The sequence below is a fragment of the Carassius carassius genome, unplaced genomic scaffold (assembly GCF_963082965.1).
Source record: "Carassius carassius unplaced genomic scaffold, fCarCar2.1 SCAFFOLD_130, whole genome shotgun sequence".
Lineage (NCBI taxonomy): Eukaryota > Metazoa > Chordata > Actinopteri > Cypriniformes > Cyprinidae > Carassius > Carassius carassius.
The window spans coordinates 27751-50000 of NW_026775133.1; the positions used below are offsets into that span (position 1 = coordinate 27751).

The window sequence follows — 22250 nt, forward strand, 5'->3', positions numbered from 1 at the left end:
CTTAAACTAAACATTACACTGAAATTAAATGAATGTGCGACAGCAGCCGTGTCGTGTTGCGTAACGAAAGCTGAGTGTCACAGAACGACGGCTGCTTCGGACAGACTGTGAGCTGGGGGGGGGGGGGGTTGTTGCCATGGAGACAGCAGTAAGATGACTGGTAAGGTATGATCCAAGACACACACACACACACACACACACACACACACACACACTACTGAATGGGTCAGTTGAAGATGTGTGTACATGGGGTATAATGCACACGTTTTTAAACGTTAGTGAAAGGAAACAGAAACAGGCCTCGAGCAGAACATGCTAGTGCTACTTCTGTGCAGTGTCAGCAAAGAAAAAGAAATGGCAATTTACATGCATGCATTGAGGACACAACCTCTTTTTTTCTTTTTTTACAGTTGGGATGTGTGCTATTGGCTTAAAAATATATCACAATATTTCTGGTATTTACTGTGATAATATCAATGACAATAATTCACAGAATCCTGTTTCTTCAGAGAAAAATATTATCTTTCCTATTTTTACCCAAAATAGGGTGTTGTGAGCATTTACTGAAAACAGGTTCAGTAGACTTGTTGCTTTAAATGAATGGTTGTTATCATGGTGTAAAGAACAGAAACTGCTATTTGTTAATAACTGGAATCTTTTCTGGGAGCGTCCTAGGCTGTTTCGCGCTGATGGATTACACCCCAGCAGAATCGGAGCGGAGCTGCTCTCTGACAACATCTCCAGGACACTTCGCTCCATGTGACTAGTAAGACAATTCTCTAATAACTATTATGATGACTTTTGTTCCACCCGCTTAAATGATAAAAGTACTTGTGCTGTAAAAACTATTAAGACTGTGTCTGTTCCCCGAATAGTGAGGTCAAAATATAATGTAGGATCTAGAAAAATTCTTATCGTAATTAAACCAGAAAAATGTAAAGTAAATGAACAAAAACTATTTTTAAAGTTTGGGCTCATAAATATTAGATCACTCACACCAAAAGCAGTTATTGTAAATGAAATGATCACAGATAATTGTTTTGATGTACTCTGCTTGACTGAAACCTGGCTAAAACCAAATGATTATTTTGGTCTAAATGAGTCTACTCCACCAAACTACTGTTATAAGCATGAGCCCCGTCAGACTGGTCGTGGTGGAGGTGTTGTAACAATATATAGTGATATTCTCAATGTTACCCAGAAAACAGGACACAGGTTTAACTCTTTTGAAATACTTCTGCTAAATGTTACACTGTCAGACATGCAAAAGAAATCTAATGTATCTCTTGCTCTGGCTACTGTGTATAGACCACCAGGGCATTTAGCACAGTGGCTAAATTAACAAATAACCAGACGCCACCTGATTCAAATATTCCACCAACGTTTAATAGTAATGACTTTATGAATTTCTTCACTGATAAAATAGATAACATTAGAAATACAATAGCGAATGTAGATTCTACAGCGTCTAACACTTCAGTTTCATCCATCGCACCCAAAGATAAACTGCAGTGCTTTACAACTATTGGACGGGAAGAGCTAAATAAACTAATCACTGTATCTAAACCAACAACATGTTTATTAGATCCTGTACCCACTAAATTACTAAAAGAGCTGTTACCTGTAGCCGAAGAACCGCTTCTCAATATCATTAACTCGTCGTTATCTTTAGGTCACGTCCCAAAACCATTCAAGCTGGCTGTTATTAAGCCTCTTATTAAGAAACCAAAACTAGATCCTAGTGAACTGGCAAATTATAGGCCTATTTCAAATCTTCCATTTATGTCTAAAAGTTTAGAAAAAGTTGTGTCTGCTCAATTGAGCTCCTTTCTGCACAAAAATGATCTGTATGAAGAATTTCAGTCAGGTTTCAGGCCTCACCATAGCACAGAAACTGCACTTGTTAAAATTACAAATGACCTGCTTCTTGCGTCAGATCAAGGCTGCATCTCATTTCTAGTTTTACTTGATCTTAGTGCTGCGTTCCACACCATAGATCATGACATACTCATAGATCGATTACAAAACTATACACGTATTCAAGGGCAGGCTCTAAGATGGTTTAGATCCTACCTGTCCGATCGCTACCATTTTGTTTACTTAAATGGGGAGTCATCTCATTTGTCATCAGTAAAATATGGAGTGCCACAAGGATCCGTCCTAGGTCCCCTTCTATTTTCAATATACATGTTGCCCCTTGGTAATATTATTAGAAAATACGGAATTAGCTTCCACTGTTATGCTGATGATACTCAGCTATATATCTCAACGAGACCAGATGAAACTTCCCAATTATCTAAGCTAACAGAGTGTGTTAAAAATGTAAAAGATTGGATGACAAATAATTTTCTCCAATTAAATTCGGATAAGACATAGATATTAATTATTGGACCAAAAAACACTACACAGAATCTTGTAGATTACAATCTGCAACTAGACGGATGTACTGTTACTTCCTCTACAGTCAGAAATCTGGGTGTTATATTGGACAGCAACTTGTCTTTTGAAAATCATATTTCCAATGTTACAAAAACTGCATTCTTCCATCTTAGAAACATTGCCAAGCTACGAAACATGTTATCTGTTTCTGATGCAGAAAAGCTAGTTCATGCATTCATGACCTCTAGACTGGACTATTGTAATGCACTTCTAGGTGGTTGTCCTGCTTCTTCAATAAACAAGCTACAGGTCGTCCAAAATGCAGCAGCTAGAGTCCTTACCAGGTCAAGAAAATATGATCATATTACCCCAATTTTACAGTCTCTGCACTGGCTACCTATTAAGTACTGTATCAGTTACAAATTATCATTACTTACCTATAAGGCCCTAAATGGGGCCTGCGCTCCTGCGCACCTAACTAGCCTTCTACCACGCTACAACCCATCACGCACCCTAAGGTCACAAAACGCTGGACTTTTGGTAGTTCCTAGGATAGCAAAGTCCACTAAAGGAGGTAGAGCTTTCTCACATTTGGCTCCCAAACTCTGGAATAGCCCTCCTGATAATGTTCGGGGTTCAGACACACTCTCTCTGTTTAAATCTAGATTAAAAACACTTCTCTTTCACCAAGCATACGAATAATGTATCTCTTAAATTGTGAGTGTAGTTGCATCTGATCAAATGTGCATTTTTATTCTTTAGCTTGGGTTAAACTAATTTTACTCTGTTGGATCAGCAGCTATGCTAATGATGTCTCTGTTTGTTTCTCTGTTTCTGCTGGGATCTTCATCTCGTGGTAACTAGGATTTACACAAGCTCCAGTCTGGATCCAGAACACCTGAGAAGAGATGATGCTGACCCTCAGAGGACCTCAGATGATGCTAACCTTGAATCAACAAACAGAACTAACAATTATTGCTACATGTGTGACTGCATCATATAATAACTATTAATTAATAATATTGATAGTTCATCGTCTAGCTGACTACGTCTTGTATTATTATTATTATTAATAATGCCTTTTTTCTTTTCTAAAATCCTGTCAAATGTGCACAAACTACTAGCTACTACTAAATATTGTAGAAACAATTTTCTGTAAAGCTGCTTTGTAACGATTTGTATTGTAAAAAGCGCTATACAAAATAAACTTGAATTGAATTGAATTGAAAACACATGTAATGTAATGACAGTTTAATTCATTCTTCAAACCGGAGGGTGCCCTCGCACAGAAACTCCACATATCCAAAGCAGAAGTAAAAAGATCCTCCAGGAAATGCCTTATATGCACAAAGGTATCCCGTCATCGCTGTAGCTGAATAAAATGCAGATAGAAAGAATTAACATACGATTGCACAGAACATATGGATTTTCTGTGTTATTCATGCAATCTTGGGTATTTTTTTTTTTTTTATAAGGAAATCATATTTATAATAAAGCAATGCTAATCGACATAGCCTTTATCATATATATATATATATATATATATATATATATCAATCTGTAATATGAAAAGTCTGGTCACAAAGGGAAGTTATCTCAAACACTCGACTATGTTTTTAAGTTAATTTGAAGAAAAAGCATGTTAATAAATTATATCTTCGTTGGACAACAGGTTTGTAAACAGGCTCACACACACACACACACACACAACACTGTATTACATGTGCTACTGTAGTACGTTTATTCAGAACGATTTTTTCTGCACTGTACAGCCCTGAGCAAACCAGAGTGTAGAAGGAGCTCCTCATTTAGCGATAAACTCCTCCTCAAGTTTACATCCGCCTTCCAAGATGTCATGTGCACTGTCACACACACAAATAAGTCAACTAGATTTTATCGTTATTGCTGGAAAACTAATTCTTATCATGGGGAGAATTCTTACCAGTATATCGCAAACCATAAGATATCTTACAGTCTAACAAATGACTGAATTTGGGTTATAAGTGTGATTATGACAGCGTTTATTATGATGACATTATGGTGAGCTGACAGCAGGTAATCATCTCTCTAATGTAATTAGTAGTTAAAGTTAAGAGTTAACCATACCCTCCTAAAACAGCTTTTTCTAACACATCCCCACATGTCTACATCACAATTTGGAACGATTTGCATAACTACACCCAAATGTTGACAATGGACCAAGTGGAGTTCATCTCGGGGTCGTGACATGTGGCATTCCTCACTCAAGCCTGCTGTGTACCGCTTTATGGAGGACTGTTTCAGCACAGTTTCTAAAATCGATACTATTAGAGATAAAATTGCAACCATTCAGCCGTCAGCTACAGTATCACATCAGACAGTGAACTATAGACCCCCTGAGGAACAGTTCCACTCATTCTCTACCATAGGAGAGGAAGAATTGTATAAGCTTGTTAAATCATCTAAACCAACAACATGTATGTTAGACCCTATACCATCTAAGCTCCTGAAAGAGGTGCTTCCAGAAGTCATAGATCCTCTTCTGACTATTATTAATTCCTCATTGTCATTAGGATATGTCCCCAAAACCTTCAAACTGGCTGTTATTAAGCCTCTCATCAAAAAACCACAACTTGACCCCAAAGAACTAGTTAATTATAGACCAATCTCGAATCTCCCTTTTCTGTCCAAGATACTAGAAAAGGTGGTATCCACACAATTATATTCCTTCTTAGAGAAAAATGGTATATGTGAGGATTTCCAGTCAGGATTTAGACCGTATCATAGTACTGAGACTGCTCTCCTTAGAGTTACAAATGATCTGCTCTTATCATGAGTCGGCTGGCTAATCAAGCACAGTAGTATCATGGTCAGCAAACCACTTGGAAGTGGTTTTGGCACTGTGGGCAGGTTATTAAGTCCTGCTGCAAAATAAAATCAACATCTCCATAAAGCTTGTCAGCAGATGTAAGCATAAAGTGCTCAAAAATCTCCTGGTAGATGGCTGCATGATTTTGGACTTGATAAAACACAATGGAGCAACACCAGCAGACATCACGGCACCCAAATCATCACTGACTTCATAAACTTCACACTGGACTTTGGATTCAGTGCCTCTCCAGGCTTCCTCCAGACTTGAGTTCCAAATCAAATGCTAAATTTACTTTTATCTGAAAAGAGGACTGTGGACCACTGAGCAACAGTCCAGTTCTTTTTCTCCTTACCCCAGGTGAAATATTTCAGACGTTATTTTCTGGTTCAGGAGTGGCTTGGTTCTACGAATGTGACAGATTAGCCCTATTCCTGAAGATGTCGGAGCGTGATGACTCTTGATGCGCTGACTCTGGCTTCAGTCCACACCTTGTGAAGCTCACCCAAGTTCTTGAATCGAATTTTCCTGACAATCTTCCCAAGGCTGTGGTCATCCATGTTGCTTGTGCACCTTTTCCTACCACACTTTTTTCTTCCAGTCAACTTTCTGTGAATATATTTTGATACAGCACTCTGTGAACAGCCAGCCTTTTCAGCAATGACCTTCTGTGGCTTACCCTCCTTGTGGAGGTTGTTGATGATCATCTTCTGGATAACTGTCAAGTAGGGCTGTCGCGATTTCTTTGATCAATTTTGCGGTTTCGATTTAAAATCACGATTTTGACACACAGACAAGCTTTACAGTCATAAATGCATTCAGTATGAATTTGAAATGTATTTCCAAAAGAAAACCAATTAAAACTTTATCAAAAAGTTGTAACATGTCTCTAGAACAGACATGAGTCAAAATAATCACTAAGTTCAGGTATGACAAAATGTCTAGACATGTATGACCAATGCATGGCAAAAAAAACAAAAACCTCTCATTGGTCATAGACCTCATTGTAGCGGTGCCTCAGGTGTTGAAATCTACGTGTTGCGCCAGGTTCACAAGTACTCCATCTGCAGTGCGTATACAGGTGCAGAAGCAGCAGAGAAAGCGCATTAATAGCGCGAAAGCACATTAATATAATGCGCGAGGGTGAATCTCTCTGCTCGCATGCGGATTTCCTTTGCTCTTGCATAAAACCAGGCACGTGCGCTCAGATACACGCTGCTTTCGCCCGGAGAGAGTGCGCACATTTAAAATGTGTCTATCCTCTCTCTCAATCTGTATCCTGTGCACTCACAAATCGCTCTATGCTCATGCGCTAGATATTATTTTTGCACCTTTCTATTTCTAACCTTTTCTGTTCACATTTTTATTGCGTGCAGTGTGAACGCTCTGATCCATTAACATGGGCTCTAAAAAACCTGGTGTGCTCTGTTCTAGCGCTACATTTAGGCATGCTGCATTCTGATTGGATCGGATAGCATACTGCAGGAGGTTGGGGCCGTGGAAAAATTTCGCTATAAAGCAAATTAGAAATTCTGCACGCTCAAATTGTGATTTTATGATGATTTCAATTAATCGCACAGCCCTACTGTCAAGTCAGTAGTCTTTCCCATAATTGTGGTTGTATGTTCTAAACTAGCCCAAGAGGTACACAGTATTTATACTCTAAATTAATCAAACTAATCAAGCTCAAAATGGAATATAATTTTTTTTTAGATACTGAATTTTTAATTTTCCTTAGCTGTGAGTCGTAACCATCAGAATAAAATAAAAAACTCAGTTTCAGTTTGTGTGCAATGAATCTAGAATATAAGAAAGTTTGTTGTAATTAAATTACAAAAAATAAAGACCTTTTCCATGATATACTAATTCTTTGAGATGTACCTGTATTTACCATAAACAACCCTGAACACTTCTTGGATGCCAGAGTGTGGATGCGGCCCAACTTTTGAATATCATCTATATAAGCATTTAAGGATAAAAGACTCAAGTCACTTTTAAAATTTTCACGAGTCCTTTTCCTCAAGTTTAATCAAGTCTGGATTCATTTCAGGTCGGGTCAAGTCAAGTCTGAAGTCTATTAAAAATGCCCATATATATATATATATAGTTGTGCTCATAAGTTTACATAACCCTTGATGAATATGCAAAATGTTAATAATTGAAATTTTTTAAAAAAAATAAAAACATTACAAAAATTAGATTTTTTTTTATTTTATTTAGTACTGTCCTGAATAAGCTGTTTCACATAACAGATGTTAACATATACTCAAGACAATAACTAAATTTATAAAAATTATCCCATTCAAAAGTTTACATACCCTTGAATCTTAGTCATTTCCTGGATGATCCATGACTAGTTTTATATTTTGGGATAGTTGTTCATAAATCCCTTGTTTGTCCTGAACAGGTAAGCTGCCTGCTGTTTTTCAGAAAAATCCTCCAGCTCCTGCACATTCTTTGGTTTTCCAGCATCTTCTGCATATTTGAACCCTTTCCAAAAGTGACTGATTTTGAAATCCATATTTTCACACTGAGGACAACTTATTGAGCTATTACAAAAGGCGGAAACATTTACTGATGCTCAAGAAGAGACCAAAGCATTAAGAGCCAGAGGGTGCACATTTTTTAACGGGATAATGTGTAAATTCTTACTTTTATTTTTTTCATTTAGTACTGCACATAAGAAGCTACATAAAAACTTAAATGTTTCCCAGAAGACAAAATAAGTTAAATTTGCCCTGATTAATTGATTGTATTGACTTTTTAAGCATCAGTAAATGTTTTCCCCTTATACAATAGTTCCCTTCCGAATGGTCTCTTAATTGCGTGAGACTGTACTGAAGCCTGTTTGTTCACCAGAACAAAACAGAACACAATGGAGCTCTAAGCCGACGTATATAGGGATTGGCTCCACCCTTTCTGGAGGGCTAAAGCACCACTGGTTTGTGCAGCTACACAAACGTGAACAAATCAGGCTTCAGTACAGATTAAAACAGGAGTTTTCCCCTTAGAGTCTCATCATCATCCCTCATCTCAGGGAACCCAGGTTACGTCAGTAACTGGAGTGTTATGAGTCCCCCAGTTGTCCTCCATGTGAAAAGATGGATCTCAAAATCATACAGTCACTATTGGAAAGGGCTCAAATATGCAGAAAAGTTTAGGAAAACAAAGAATGTGTAGGAGCTGGAAGATTTTTCTGAAGAACAGCATGCAGTTTAACTACTCAGGACCAACAAGGGACTCATGAACAACTCATGAATCATCCAGGAAACTATACAAGTATGAAGATTCAAGGGTAATCTTAAGGTAATCTTATTAAGGGCAAACTTTTGAATGAGGACATTTTAGTGATGGTGGCGCGTCCACACGAAGCGGCTTCTCTCTGTCCTGACAGAACGGTGTTTTCGTGTTTTTTGTCTTGTGAGTCGCAGTGTTTTTGTACGTCGTCATCGCGTATACCTGTCTTTAAGCGCGCATACAGTCGTGAGTTTCTGCTGGATGACGGCAGAACCGCATTTTTTGAGTTAAACTCCAGGCACGCAGAACAGCTGCGGGATCTCGGTCTGCTACGAAGGCCTACACCACCGATCCCCACGACTGCATCTCGCCCCCAGCAGAGCAGAAGAGGGGTAAGCGCGGAGGTATCTGGGCTAGGCTAACGGCTAACCCACACAAGCCATCTATCCCCAACATCGTACTGGCTAATGTACGCTCTATGGACAATAAACTGGACTACATCCGATTACTACTATGATCTGCAAACACTACTGAGCCCTGGTGGAGTTTATGATTATTAAGTGCCGGCCGTTCTATCTGCCGAGGGAATATACTGCTATACTGCTCATCTCGGTTTACATTCCCCCGATCAACAGCAACAGTAACGACGCACTTAATGAACTGTACCAGCACATCAGTGAGCAGCAGACAGCACACCCCGATGCTTTTCTCATCATAGCTGGGGATTTCAACCATGCTGACTTAAAGAGTGTGTTTCCAAAAATACACCAACACATTAACTTTGCAACTCGAGGTAATAACATTTTAGACTTTGTTTACACCACACAGAGAGGAGCTTATCAATTCAGTGACAGCAGAGATGCACGGAGCCTGTGGCAGGGGATACAGACCATTACGGACTACAAGCCCCCACCGCAGACCTGTGACAGCACCATCGCTCTGCTGAACGAGCTGAACACCTTCTTCACTAGCTTTGAGGAACAAAACAGCACCGGTACACAGAAGACTCCACCTACTCCCTGTGACCAGGTGATGACGCTGACCCCAGACAGCGTGAGGAGATCCTTCAGCAGGATCAATGCATGGCAGCTCTGTGTCCTGACAACATATTTCTGGACATGTACTGAGAGACTGTGCAGTGAAACTTACTGATGTCTTCACAGACATTTTCAACATCTCACTGAGTCAGGCTGTTGTTCCCACATGCTTCAAAACTACCACCATCATTCCAGTCCCGATGAAGCCGCCTCCATCCTGCTTCAATGACTACCATCCAGTTGCACTTAATCCTTTTATCATGAAGTGCTTTTAACGGCTAGTCATGCACCACATCAAGTCACTTTAATCAGACTGAATAAGCTTTTTTTCGCACTAAAAATCTTTTTATCTGCACTGTTTGTTCACTTCACTGATTTGCACTCTATCTGCCATGTGCCTTGCACTGCTTTAACTTTATTTTAAAATGTATTATATGTCTTTTTTACATTCCCTTATTGTATAGCTGTATCTTATATTTTATATTTGATCTAGATTTTTAGGCTCTACTGTTAATGTTATCTGTATGCACCGAAGGTCTGAGAGTAACGCAATTTCGATTCTCTGTATGTATGTACTGGACATGTGGAAGAATTGACAATGCAGACTTGACTTGACTTTTTATAAATTCAGTTATTAATTTGCCTTGTGGAGAATATATAAACAATCTGTTATGTTAAATAGCTTATTCAAGACTACAAAAAAAACTGTATAGCACAACTGTATATAGATAGATAGATGTGTGTGAAGAGTAAAGAGTGAAAACAAGGAAGAAATTGATTATAAATAAATCATGACAGCAATAGTAGGTCGATATATGTGCTATAGATGTGTATAATATGCACATAAAATGGAAGAAGAAGAATACAGCGTTTAGAAAGGAAATGACGTGTACTATGGAACCCCTAAAGTGAGTAAACACGAGATGGGAGGAAATAAATATATTTAAATGTTTTCTCTCACAGTATGTCTTTGGGCATGATTATACTTTAAATAAATTGCTGGCATTTACTTTCACTTTCGAGATTTGCGATCACACGTGCTCTGTGTATCTACGGAACAGTACTTCCACACATTTAACAAGATTAGATTTTAGTCAGTGGCGCTCTGGTTCTACAAATCATTCGCCATCATCCTTTCAGTCATCTCTTCTTACTCTGTTTATGTGATCAATTAAGTTTTATGTCTGTATGTATGCAACTGCTAGCAAGTAGCTAACCATGTCGCGTTAGCAGTTCCCGGCGAACATGTTTGTTTTCTATATCTTTCCGAACACATCACTCTCACAGTTGAGTTCTGCTTTTTTTTCAGACAACGTTAATATTATTAAAATTATTATTGTTATTATTATTATTATTATTATATCAACTAGAAAATCTATTTGGTGGCCTTACGAATTTAAGCAGTTATTCTTTTTTCAATATCAGCTTACATTTAATACTGAACACAGTCAAATCTACAAGTTGTTTGTGTGTGACTATATTCACTATATAAGAGCTTCAGCAACTCACACATACTATAACAAAAACAAATATTCAAGATTACAAAATATATCAATATGCAGAGTGGTAATTATTATACTGTATTTAATGGCTCAGCGCAAGATTTTTTCTTGGCCTGCAAAAATTTACAGTGGCACACCATGAAAAAAGAAAAGTAGTGTTTTTAATGATTGCTTCCAAATTAGTTTTTTTCCTTCTGGCCTTGTAATCAGAAGCTGCCACCAATAATAACCAGAGAAACCTAAAACCATAAAATCTCTGAAATCTTACATTACAACACCAGTCATTTTATACTTCAATATAACAATATTACAATAGAATTACTTATTTTTGAAATAAGGTGACGCAAACATCTTAGATAGCAGTGAAATTTCACAATTCTCAATACCAATACTTGTTCAATTAATGTTTACTATAACAAACAGATGCATCATGCCCATTCAAACCAAGAGGCATGTGTCCCCTCAGACTTTTGAGCAGCTTCCTAAACTGCATTCACTGGCTGCTGCCGAGTCAGAGACAGACACCTTATTACAGCACTGTGCATTATTACCTCTGTTGAGCTTATGAAACCAATCAGAGGCATTCAGATGAGTCATCGCTGAAACACCGGTGTTTTGTTCTGTGTGCACTCGCTGACTAAATTCTGCTCTCTGGTGAATTCTCTCATCAGAAACAATAAAGTGCAAATGTGTACAAACATAAGTAAGATAATCACGTCACAGTATAAATAGCATCAGTGATTATAATGGGAGTTTATGAGAGTGCTAGAACTTCAAGTCAATGATAACGAAATCTGATAATGTAAATTTCCTTCACTCTTTCTGGGCAATGTAAGTGTTATAATTAGTAACTTACAATGTTTTATTAAATTCACCTAAAATACAAAGTCAGTCATATTAAAAATAGTTTATGATATTACGACACCCATATCTGGTACTTAAGAAAAAGACAGGATTTATGCATAGTTAATAGATAGCATTAATATTAGGCTACTTTGCCCATCACCCGTTATAGATCAACTAATAAATCTATAAAGTTGCAAAATGCATTCACTTACACATTTTTGAGAATCAAGATATTTCATAAAGAAATAGTTCATCCAAAAATGAAAATTCTGTCATTAATTACTCATGTCGTTCCAAACCCATAAGACCGTAAATGTGCTTGCTTCCACTTCATGTAAACAACACATGCACATGGTGGCGCTGCTTACATCGAACACACATGCGTGGAAGTAAGCTCATACGTCATGATATGGTCTCGACAATGGCGGCACGCATACGGGATGAGGAGGAGAAGAATTGCTGAATAAAGTTGCTATTTTTGGTTTTCTTTGTGCACAAAAACTATTCTTGTAGATTCGTAAAATTACGGTTGAACCTCTGATGTCACATGGACTGTTTTACATGTCTTTGCTATGTTTCTGTGCCTTGATCATGTTAGGATCCTTGTGGTCTATGGAGGGTCAGAGAGCTCTCAGATTTCAAAAATATCTTAATTTGTGCTCCCGAGGTGAACGAAGGTCTTACAGGTTTGGAAGGACATGAGGGAGAGTAATTAATGACAGAATGTAAATTTTTGGGTGAACAATGCCTTTAACATGTTTGGGAATATTTTGAATAAAAAAGGAACATTTAAATAAATAATAAGCCTATTACACATGACAAGCATGACAACCCCACTCTCTCAAAAACAATAAGTGCATGATGCCTCTGCAAACATCAGCACAAGCTGGAGACTCTCCTCACCTGCGTTGGTCGAGGAGTCAGTGCCGCCAGCGGGCAGCATGCAGTTGACGTTTGGTGGGAAGCGTGGCTGAAAGTGAGAGTTTGAGTGTCCCATCACATGGTTTCCAAGAGGAACTTGTCCGCTTTGGTTCACAGGCCCGCAGTTTCTCATCGGCTTGGCCTGAATCTGGTTGATCCCGGTGGGATACTGTGCCACAGACTCCACTCCAGGGCCGTGGAGACGCTGCTGGACCTGCGCACTCGGAGCCTCACACAAGCTTCGGCCCAGGGGTCCGTGCGAGCTGTGGTTGCTCAGAGACTGCAGCAGCTGAGCCATCGACGTGTTGGAGGGCAACCGAGAAGTTTTTCTCATCTGCTCGACTGAGGGGCGTGGTGTCCTCATGAAGAAAGTGCTATCGTGGTTAGCATTGGGAGGAAGTTTGCGCTTGCGTAGAGGGTCACGCTGCTGTGCCATCAGCTTGTCCCGAAGTGCAGCGCGTCCACTCTGGCTCTCACCTCCGGCCGCAATCATTGCAGGGTTGGGTGGCAGCATGGGATTTAGAGAATTGTGGCATTCAATGGTCCGGTCGACATCAGACGTCCCCGCACTTGCCCCACCACTCCCCAGCTTGTTTTGATTTGCTAGCTGTGCTTTGGCGGCCGCTGAGAGGAGGCTGCTGGCAGGGAAAGAGGCAGCATTGTGTTGGTTAAGGATCTGGTTCAGTGGCATTCCCAAGAGGCCTGGGTGCTCTTTCTGTGGGGCAGTGCCCGGGGCCGGCAGATACATAGAGTTGTGTTGAGCACTCATCCCGGCCAGCAGCTGGCTGGGCACGTCTTTGTACTGGTGGAGAGTGTCCGGTTTGCCAGACGGGCTGGAGGGCAGAGTGGGACGGGGCGAGCTCATGGAGGGCCTGGGTGAGCGTGGCGGGACCTTCAAACTGCTGCAGGGGGGAATGGCGAAGCCACCTTGCTCCGAGGAGGTGGAGGAGGAGCGGGAGCGCTGCGGAGATGCCTCCATGCGGCCCAATGCCGGCCCGGACATGTGTATGGGAGAGGTGACCGGCGACGGGGAGATGGAGGCGGTGTGCTGTGTCCTCTGCATGTGACCCATCGGCCCTGGCTTCACCGAGGGTAGAGGCAGGTTACTTGGCAGTGGGACAATGGCGGGGGGGATGTTTACATTCATCATTGGTACCTGAGAGTGGGCATTGGGCTGGAAAGTGGAAGGGTTGGGTTTACTGGGAATGGGATCCAGGATGCCGAGAGGATCCTTCTCGGAGCTCAGCTGTTTGCTCTGCAAGGTGCAAGCGGGAGCAGACGGGGCCTTGTGTGGAAACACGGTCCTGCTGGAGTCCATGCCCGGCAGGTAGCTGCACAGGGGCTTCTTCATGACGGGGCTCCTGTTGGGAACCGGAGGGGACAGAGGCATGTTAGTCCTTCCAGCCATGATGCAAGATGACTGGGCAGCAGGTGAGCCGTGCATCATGACTCCAGGAGAAGACAGAGGGATGCGGCTGCTGCTGTGCATGGCCCCAGGACTGCTAGTCCCCTTGAAGCCACAGGGGGTGTTGCGCACAAACCCATCAGGGCTGCCGAGAGCGTCTGTTCGCGGGGACACAGAGTCGTCGCCGAAGGCTTCTGAGGGAGGGCTCAGCATGCCTCCGTGCCTCTGCCTAGAGAACGCAGAGAAAACCTCCGGCTGCTGCGGGCCACACGGATCCGGAGAGAAGTGCCGCTGCCCCGCCGCCATCATCGCCTTGAACGGGTTCTTACATTCGGGCTGGCCCTCATGGGTTTTACTCCTTATTGCTCGAAGCTGTGTGATAGGGGTCACGGACGTCACGCCTACAGGAAGAAAGAGAGCTGCTGTCAATCATTTCCATTGCTCATTCGGTGATGGCTTTCCTAACAAGGGTATATAAGTCCCTGAGAGTTTATGCTAAAACTGCCTTGGGTTCCTGAGATCTTCACTGGCTACATTTATTGCTATAGAAAGTGATGCTGTGGCATTTGTTATATTTATCAGTAGGTTAGCATTACTTTATCTATGTCAAAGGAACCCCTGCCGCAATGCACAGTATAATGAATGAAGTGGATCAGACACATGAGTATTTGTTGTTTAACAAATAGTGGACAATACCCCTCCCCAACATGCAACAGACACATATCAAGAGAAGATTGTTTTATAACTCTATTTCTCTAAATTCACTTTGAAACAGACAAATGTACCCTGTACTGTACTGTCCATCTAATCTCCCTCTAGATTTAACCACTTGAGAAATGTAGGGACATGTACCTAATTTCCCCCATATCACTATTTTTCCTCTTATAGTGTTTTGCTTATGTATTGAAACAAACTCTTTCAAATGAACATTTTAGAATGCATACTATTGTCAACAGAGGTCACCGGTATGCCATGTCTGGTATCTTTCAGCTGCATTTTAAATGGTCTAAAATGTTCATTTATATTATATGTTGATACCTATGGAAGGTATTAGTGTTACCAGAACCTTTAATAGTTTTTTCATCAACATCCAATCAAAGACCATATGCCTAAGGACAAAGGGTTGTAAACTTTCCCTCCAAAAGTTAACATTTTTCATTGGCTTATTTAAGTCATGAGGGTGTAACATTTGGCACTTTTCCATTACCAGTCCCAACTTGACTCGACTCAACTCTGCTCGCTTTTCAATCTATTTTACATTGCAGATAGTACCTCCACAATAGTACCTGGTCGTCATAGCGACGCCGCAGGAAACTGCCGTGACGTAATCTTCTACACGACACACACCTGCTAGGCACACACACAGGACAATGGAGAAATCGAGTGTATGCTGTTTTTGATCCTCGGGATGTGGCTGTTCCTCACAGCAAGAAGATAAACGTTGTTTCTGGAGAGGCCGAGGGCAGCAGAACGAAACACTGCTGGCGGGGTTATTCAGGATACTCCGTCTGGAGCGTGCAATGAATAGTGATGATTCGCTCTGAGCAATCAGCAGTCTGCAGTGTTTTCACGTCACATTTTAGTATCACCTCAGCTCACTTAGAACCTTGCAAGATACGAAAAAAGTACCTGGAAGCAGGTACAGGTACAACGTTTACACAGTGGAAAACCAAACAAAGGCAAGTCGAGGTGAGTCAAGTTAAGGCGAGCTGGTACTGTGTAGTGGAAAAGCGCCAATTGTCACCCTTTATAGATCACTGATCATCAGATCAGATAGGTTTTTGAGATCCAGAAACTCCAGGGCAAGATGCAGAGCTAAGAGTCCCCAAGAAAACAATCTAAGCTTGTGCCAGGCTTTCAGTCTAGTCTTTCCACTTCAAGATCCTCTGACTCAAACTCGTTCGTTTTCATCAACCAACTTCCGCAAAGATCAACTTAAAGGGTTAGTTCACCCAAAAATGAAAATTTTGTCTTTAATAACTCACCCTCATGTCGTTCCAAACCCGTGTGACCTCTGTTTATCTTCAGAACACAGTTTAAGATATTTTAGATTTAGTCCGAGAGCTCTCAGTCCCTCCATTGAAGCTGTGTGTACGGTCTACTGTCCATGTCCAGAAAGGTCAGAAAAACATCATCAAAGTAGTCCATGTGACATCAGAGGGTCAGTTAGAATATTTTGAAGCATCGAAAATACATTTTGGTCCAAAAATAGCAAAAACGACGACTTTATTCAGCATTGTCTTCTCTTCCGTGTCTGTTGTGTGAGAGAGTTCAAAACAAAGCAGTTTGTGATATCCGGTTCACGAACGAATCATTCGATGTAAACGGATCTTCTTGAACCACTTCACCAAATCGAACTGAATCGTTTTAAACGGTTCGCGTCTCTAATACGCATTAATCCACAAATGACTTAAGCTGTTAACTTTTTTATCTTCATCTCTCTCTTCACAGCAGTTCAGTCAGTGTACTGTTTGAGTAAATGAATTACTCCGGGATATTGGTTTGTTTTAACTCAGAGGGAGTGTCAGCCACATTAAACAAGTTAACAGCTTAAGTCATTTGTGGATTAATGCGTATTGGAGACGCGAACCGTTTAAAACGATTCAGTTTGATTTGGTGAACTGGTTCAAAAAGATCCGATTACATAGAGTGATTCGTTCGTGAACCGGATATCACAAACTGCTTTGTTTTGAACTCTCTCACAACAGACACGGAAGAGAAGACAATGCTGAATAAAGTCGTAGTTTTTGCTATTTTTGGACCAAAATGTATTTCCGATGCGTCAAAATATTCTAACTGAGCCTCTGATGTCACATGGAGTACTTTGATGATGTTTTTCTTACCTTTCTGGACATGGACAGTAGACCGTACACACAGCTTCAATGGAGGGACTGAGAGCTCTCGGACTAAATATAAAATATCTTAAACTGTGTTCTGAAGATAAACGGAGATCTCACGGGTTTGGAACGACATGAGGGTGAGTTATTAATTACATAATTTTCATTTTTGGGTGAACTATACCTTTAAGCCTTCAGATTGCATCAGGACTCCCTTTCAGACAAACAAGACATGCAAATATCAAACTTAGTCTTATTAATTTGATACAATAAGTATAATTTGCACCTTTTTACAAAAGTGTGTTTGAACTAAGAAACTGATGTTTCCTTAAGGCTGTAGATCTGCTGAATATCAAATTGTACCATAGCTTTATGTCTTTATTTTTCTTCTCTTTACTGCTTAAGCTTCAACCCCTTTTCCTATGCCAACTCTATGTGTGTGTGTGTGTGTGTGTGTGTTAGACTAGTTTAAGTGTTTATGTAGTTAATAAAGTCTTATTCGTATCACCCTTGAGGTTGTTCATTGTGTGTTCATAACTGGAGTCCCTAATCATGATTCTCTAAGTAGTATTGTACAGTAAGAAAGTTGTTTTCCTTAAATAGGAAAGTAATGTTCTTAGAAATGACAGACAGTTGACACTGAGATGTCAAGTAAATACTTACAGTGGATCTAAATATTTATAATCAATCACAACTAGTTATGATCGATTATTCATAATTACCATTTTAAGTTGATTTGCAACAACAGCAAAAGTCATCAAATGATGGAAAAAGAAACAGGCACAAGTTTCAAAAGGGTAAAGATCAGTAGGGCTGGGTATCAAGTTCAATGCTTTTTAGGCACCGACAGAATTGCCTCAATACAATCTAGGATAAAAAAAAAGTCTGGTATCAAATTTCTATACCTAAGGAGTTAATCTTGTCAATTTCAGTGAGCCAATAAGCACGCAGCATGATGTGCCTAAATCAAGTGCTGGGGTCTATTCCAGAAAGCTGGTTCAACAAAACCTTAGTTAAAACTTGAACTCTTGAGTTGATTAACCCAGAGATGAGAAACAGCTGAACAGAGTTAGTTCAATCCACTCTGAGTTTAGCGTGGACACCACGACTATGAAAAGTCATGATCAATGGAGCTTTGAAATTACGACTGATCGCGACAACAGCATCCGACAAAAAGACGTCCGCATACTTGTACAAACATTTAAAAAAAACATTTATTCAGTGTCTATTTCAATGTGCAGCTGCTTTTTCTTCCCAAAATCTAATGCGCTTTTCACATTAATAAATGTTCTCTAATACAACATGTTACATTTCTTAATTAGGGTAATGAAATAAACATTTGATTTCTATTTAGCCAACAGCAAGAAGGCAGACACTAAATATGGATAAATATGGTAAAATGGGGAGAGGACCTGCACCAGCAACACTAACAGATGATAGTGGTTGACCGAAAGATTGCCAAGGCCTATATATCGGCCAATATTTGTCATTTTTCAAAAATCAGCATCTGCCGATAAGTTTTCTGCTTGCACGATGTGTTCGAGGCTGGACTTTTATTTTGATGGCATGGAGAGCTGCAGCACCTGAACACACACAGTGCTCACTCTCTCTCTCGTTTAATGTCGTTGTTAACAGTTCTGTCTAATACAGATAGAAGTCTTTCTAATAATCAGATAGAACGGTTAAAGGAATTAATGTATACAAGTATTATAAGGATTGCTTTTACATTATTAGTAATAGAAAGGCAAACATTATAATACTTTCTCGTTTGCCGTCAGCATTAAGCAAATACGCATTTTATATCATTTAAACAAATCTTTGAATAACTAATGAACATTTAATTTCACAAACCTTGCAAACTTAGTCTAGTCCAGCTGTGAGATCTTGTGAAGTATGTATCATGATCGCGTGTTCTCTGTGTGACGGTCGGTCCGTGTGAATTGAATGCTTTAAACTTTAAATTTGTGATTTCAAATTATACTGCACTTTATGCATTTGTCCACTGTTATATTCATGTCATTTTCTCTGTGTAAACTCGTAAAATGAGTGTTATCCTGGCTTTATTTGAAAAATATGATTCCCAATGCACACAAACTTTCCCAGAAAATTATTTCAGGTTTTATTAGACTTACAGACGATACCAAGTATGTGGAAGTTATCATTTATACGACCCCTTCCGAAAAAAGTGAGAGCAAAAGATCTAGAGGACTTTTGTCCTGTGGCGTTAACCTCAATACTAGCTAAATGCATGGAAAGAGTAGTTAGTTATCATCTAAAACCAAACATATCAGAACAATTAGATGTACTGCAATTTGCATATAAATCGCAAAGAGGAACAGAGGACGCAACGCTCACTTTGGTCGATACAATTGCTAGCCATTTACAAAGCAAAGGCTTATGTGCGTCTTCTTTTTATAGATTACACCTCTGCCTTTAATACCATGCAGGTACATTTACTCTTGGAACGTCTCCTGGTTCTAGGTGTGAATGGGGGAATAGTTCATTGGATAAAGCATTTTTTAACAAATCGACCACAGCGAGTTTGTGCTCGGGGGTTCAAATCAGATATTATATCTTTAAACACGGGGGCACCCCAAGGATACGTCCTGTCACCCCTTTTATTTTCTGTTTATACAAGTGGTATAAGAGTGCAGCATGAGAATTACAAACTATATAAATATGCAAATGATATGGCACTTGTGGCACTTTTATGGAAAGACTGTGTACATCTTGAGTATGAGGAGCAGGTTTTGAAACTAAAAAAAATGGTGTGAAGAAAGTTCTTTATTGATAAATGTAAGTAAAACAAAAGAGTTGATTTTAAATCATCCAGAGCCTCTAACAGAAATAATGTTATGTGATCAAACCGTTGAAATTGTGAAGACTTTTAAGTATTTAGGAATCATGATAGACTGTAAATTGAACTTCTCTGATAATGTGGCTCTTATTTGTAAGAAAGCAAATCAAAGGCTATTCTTGCTAAGGAAACTGAAAGAGTTTTGTGTGAGCAAAGCTGTGCTGCAAAGAGTTCATACAGGCTTAATTGTGAGTGTTTTAGGGTATAATATAACTGTGTGGTTTGGACGAGTTACTTCTGTGTATAAAGTTAAATTAGACAGAATTATAAGAGTAGCTGGGAAAATTATAGGATTAAAGCAAAAGTCAGTCCCTCATTTATACCAAATTGCTGTTCAGAGAAAAGCTTTGATTATAACGAGAGACAACACACCCCTTGAATAATGTTTTTGAATTATTACCATCACGTCGTCGTTATAGAAATATTACCAATATTAAAATGAAACCAGACAAAGAATAACTGTTGCTTTTGCATTTGTAAGAAAATAAAGATGACCAAATAAATTTGTATTTATGATAGGATTATGCTCATCATCAGTGCATCCAACCACACTGGAAATCCTGAAGGAAATATGTATATGCCAAGAACTAAATGAATAAAAAAATACAAATCTTTTTAAATAAAATAGATCTACAAGATCCTGTGTAAAAAAATAAATAAAAAAAAAACCATGACTTGTGTATGCATCATGAAAATATGTACAATGAATTAAAAATACTTTAAATAATTAGTATTTTGTCATGTTTCCAGTCAAAATACCGAAAGATTCTTAAATCAAGATGCATAAGAAAACAAGAGAAATCACATAAGATATTTCGTCTTTTTTCCTGGGTATAAAAAAAGCAAAAAAAATATATATATATATATTAGTGGTGCGTTGAGAAAAATACTCTTGTTTACATTTGCATGAAAATAATTTTTCTTACTCCACTGGCAGATAATAAAAAAAAATGCATAAATGAATGAATGAGGTATATTTAAAAATCATTTATACTTTAAAACGGTTGGCTGCAGATCAGGATAGGTTCACACAGTAAGTTACTATGGTAAGTTACAGAGGAGTTTAGTTTTTTGTTTGTTTGTTTGTTTGTTTTTTCTGGGCTTAACAAACTCTGAGGTTCCAACAAATCCTGCTTTCTGGAATAAACCCCTGGTGACCGGCTCTGGTGAAGCACCAAGGAAATCGGATTGGTTTACACCAGTAACGCCCCGAGACGTGGCTCACACTTGAAGCTGTAGCCTGTAAGCATCCCAATCCCTACAGATGTAAGGCTACATTTACACTAGTGTTTTCTCTTTAAAATGAAATCGATTTTCGTCCATACTGGTGTTTTCATCTGCATGTCAGAAAACTACACGACTGATAATGCATAGTGCATACTGTCTTGTATAAGCCTTTGGAAGTCCCTCGACGAAGGGAATGAATGACAATGTTACCTTGAAAACACTGCACTGGGTGCAGCATTCGGTCCTCCATCAGTTGTTGCAAATAAATATTTGATATTATTATTATTAATATTATTTTATTCAAATATTGTCTAATTTTGTCTTATTTACTATTAAAAAGGGTAAGTTCATAATATGGATCAAATATGGATATTTTTCTTACAAAAACGCATGCATTCATTACAGAAGCCCTTTATTCACCCCCGGAGCCGCGTGCCACACGCTTTATTATGAATGAGCACGCTTTGTTTGACGACTTGTGGACTGTTCAACTGTGACATCGCTAACTGCAATGATAGAGCTTGGAAGAGCAAGAACAATTTTTAATATAACTCTGACTGAACTCATCTGAAAGAAGAAAGTCATACACACCTAGGAGTCGAGGGTGAGGAAAACACAAGCTAACTTGCATTTCTGGGTGAACTAACCCTTTAAATCATATTTCTATCACTGACAAAAAATATGATGCCTCACATTAAAATATAGTCATTTATTTAGCCTATTCTATTTATCTCGAAATCAACCTCATGTTCCCTCGCTAACGAACTTCTGGAACGTCCCTACAAATGGCATCCCCTTCCTGAAGTACACTTGAATTCATAAGATTTATACTATGATTTTACTCAAAACTCAATTTAAACCACCATTGAATGATTGTAATCGTTACACCTGCTTAGCATTTCTCATGGAAACACCCTGTATTTTTAGGAAAATAGGCAGAATCTCATAAATCATAAATAAGAAAATCACATAAAAAATATCATACTGTCATAATCATGTTTATTAGCTTCATGCTACACCCATAGAAATGTTTTCCGGCGTAGCTTCTGTTCAGAGCTGAAGAAATGTAATGGCCACATGAACGCATTATGACTGGCATAGGATCAGCGAATGAGCTTAGAGTCTGAACAGTGTCTTGTGAACGAGACTAATCC

At 39.3% G+C, this 22250-nt stretch overlaps 1 protein-coding gene and 1 long non-coding RNA gene across 2 annotated transcripts in view; one reads left to right on the plus strand and one right to left on the minus strand.

Annotated features, from left to right (window-relative positions):
* Positions 1 to 22250, minus strand: part of LOC132136885 (methyl-CpG-binding domain protein 5-like) — a 44879-nt gene that overhangs the window by 11599 nt on the left and 11030 nt on the right. Inside the window, exon 5 of the mRNA XM_059547425.1 lies at positions 12753 to 14576. Coding sequence (XP_059403408.1) covers positions 12753 to 14576 — 1824 coding nt within the window. The remainder of the gene's footprint in view (positions 1 to 12752; positions 14577 to 22250) is intronic.
* Positions 638 to 3455, plus strand: LOC132136886 (uncharacterized). Its single transcript, XR_009431593.1, has 2 exons — positions 638 to 766; positions 3244 to 3455. It is a non-coding gene; the product is annotated as an uncharacterized LOC132136886 (long non-coding RNA).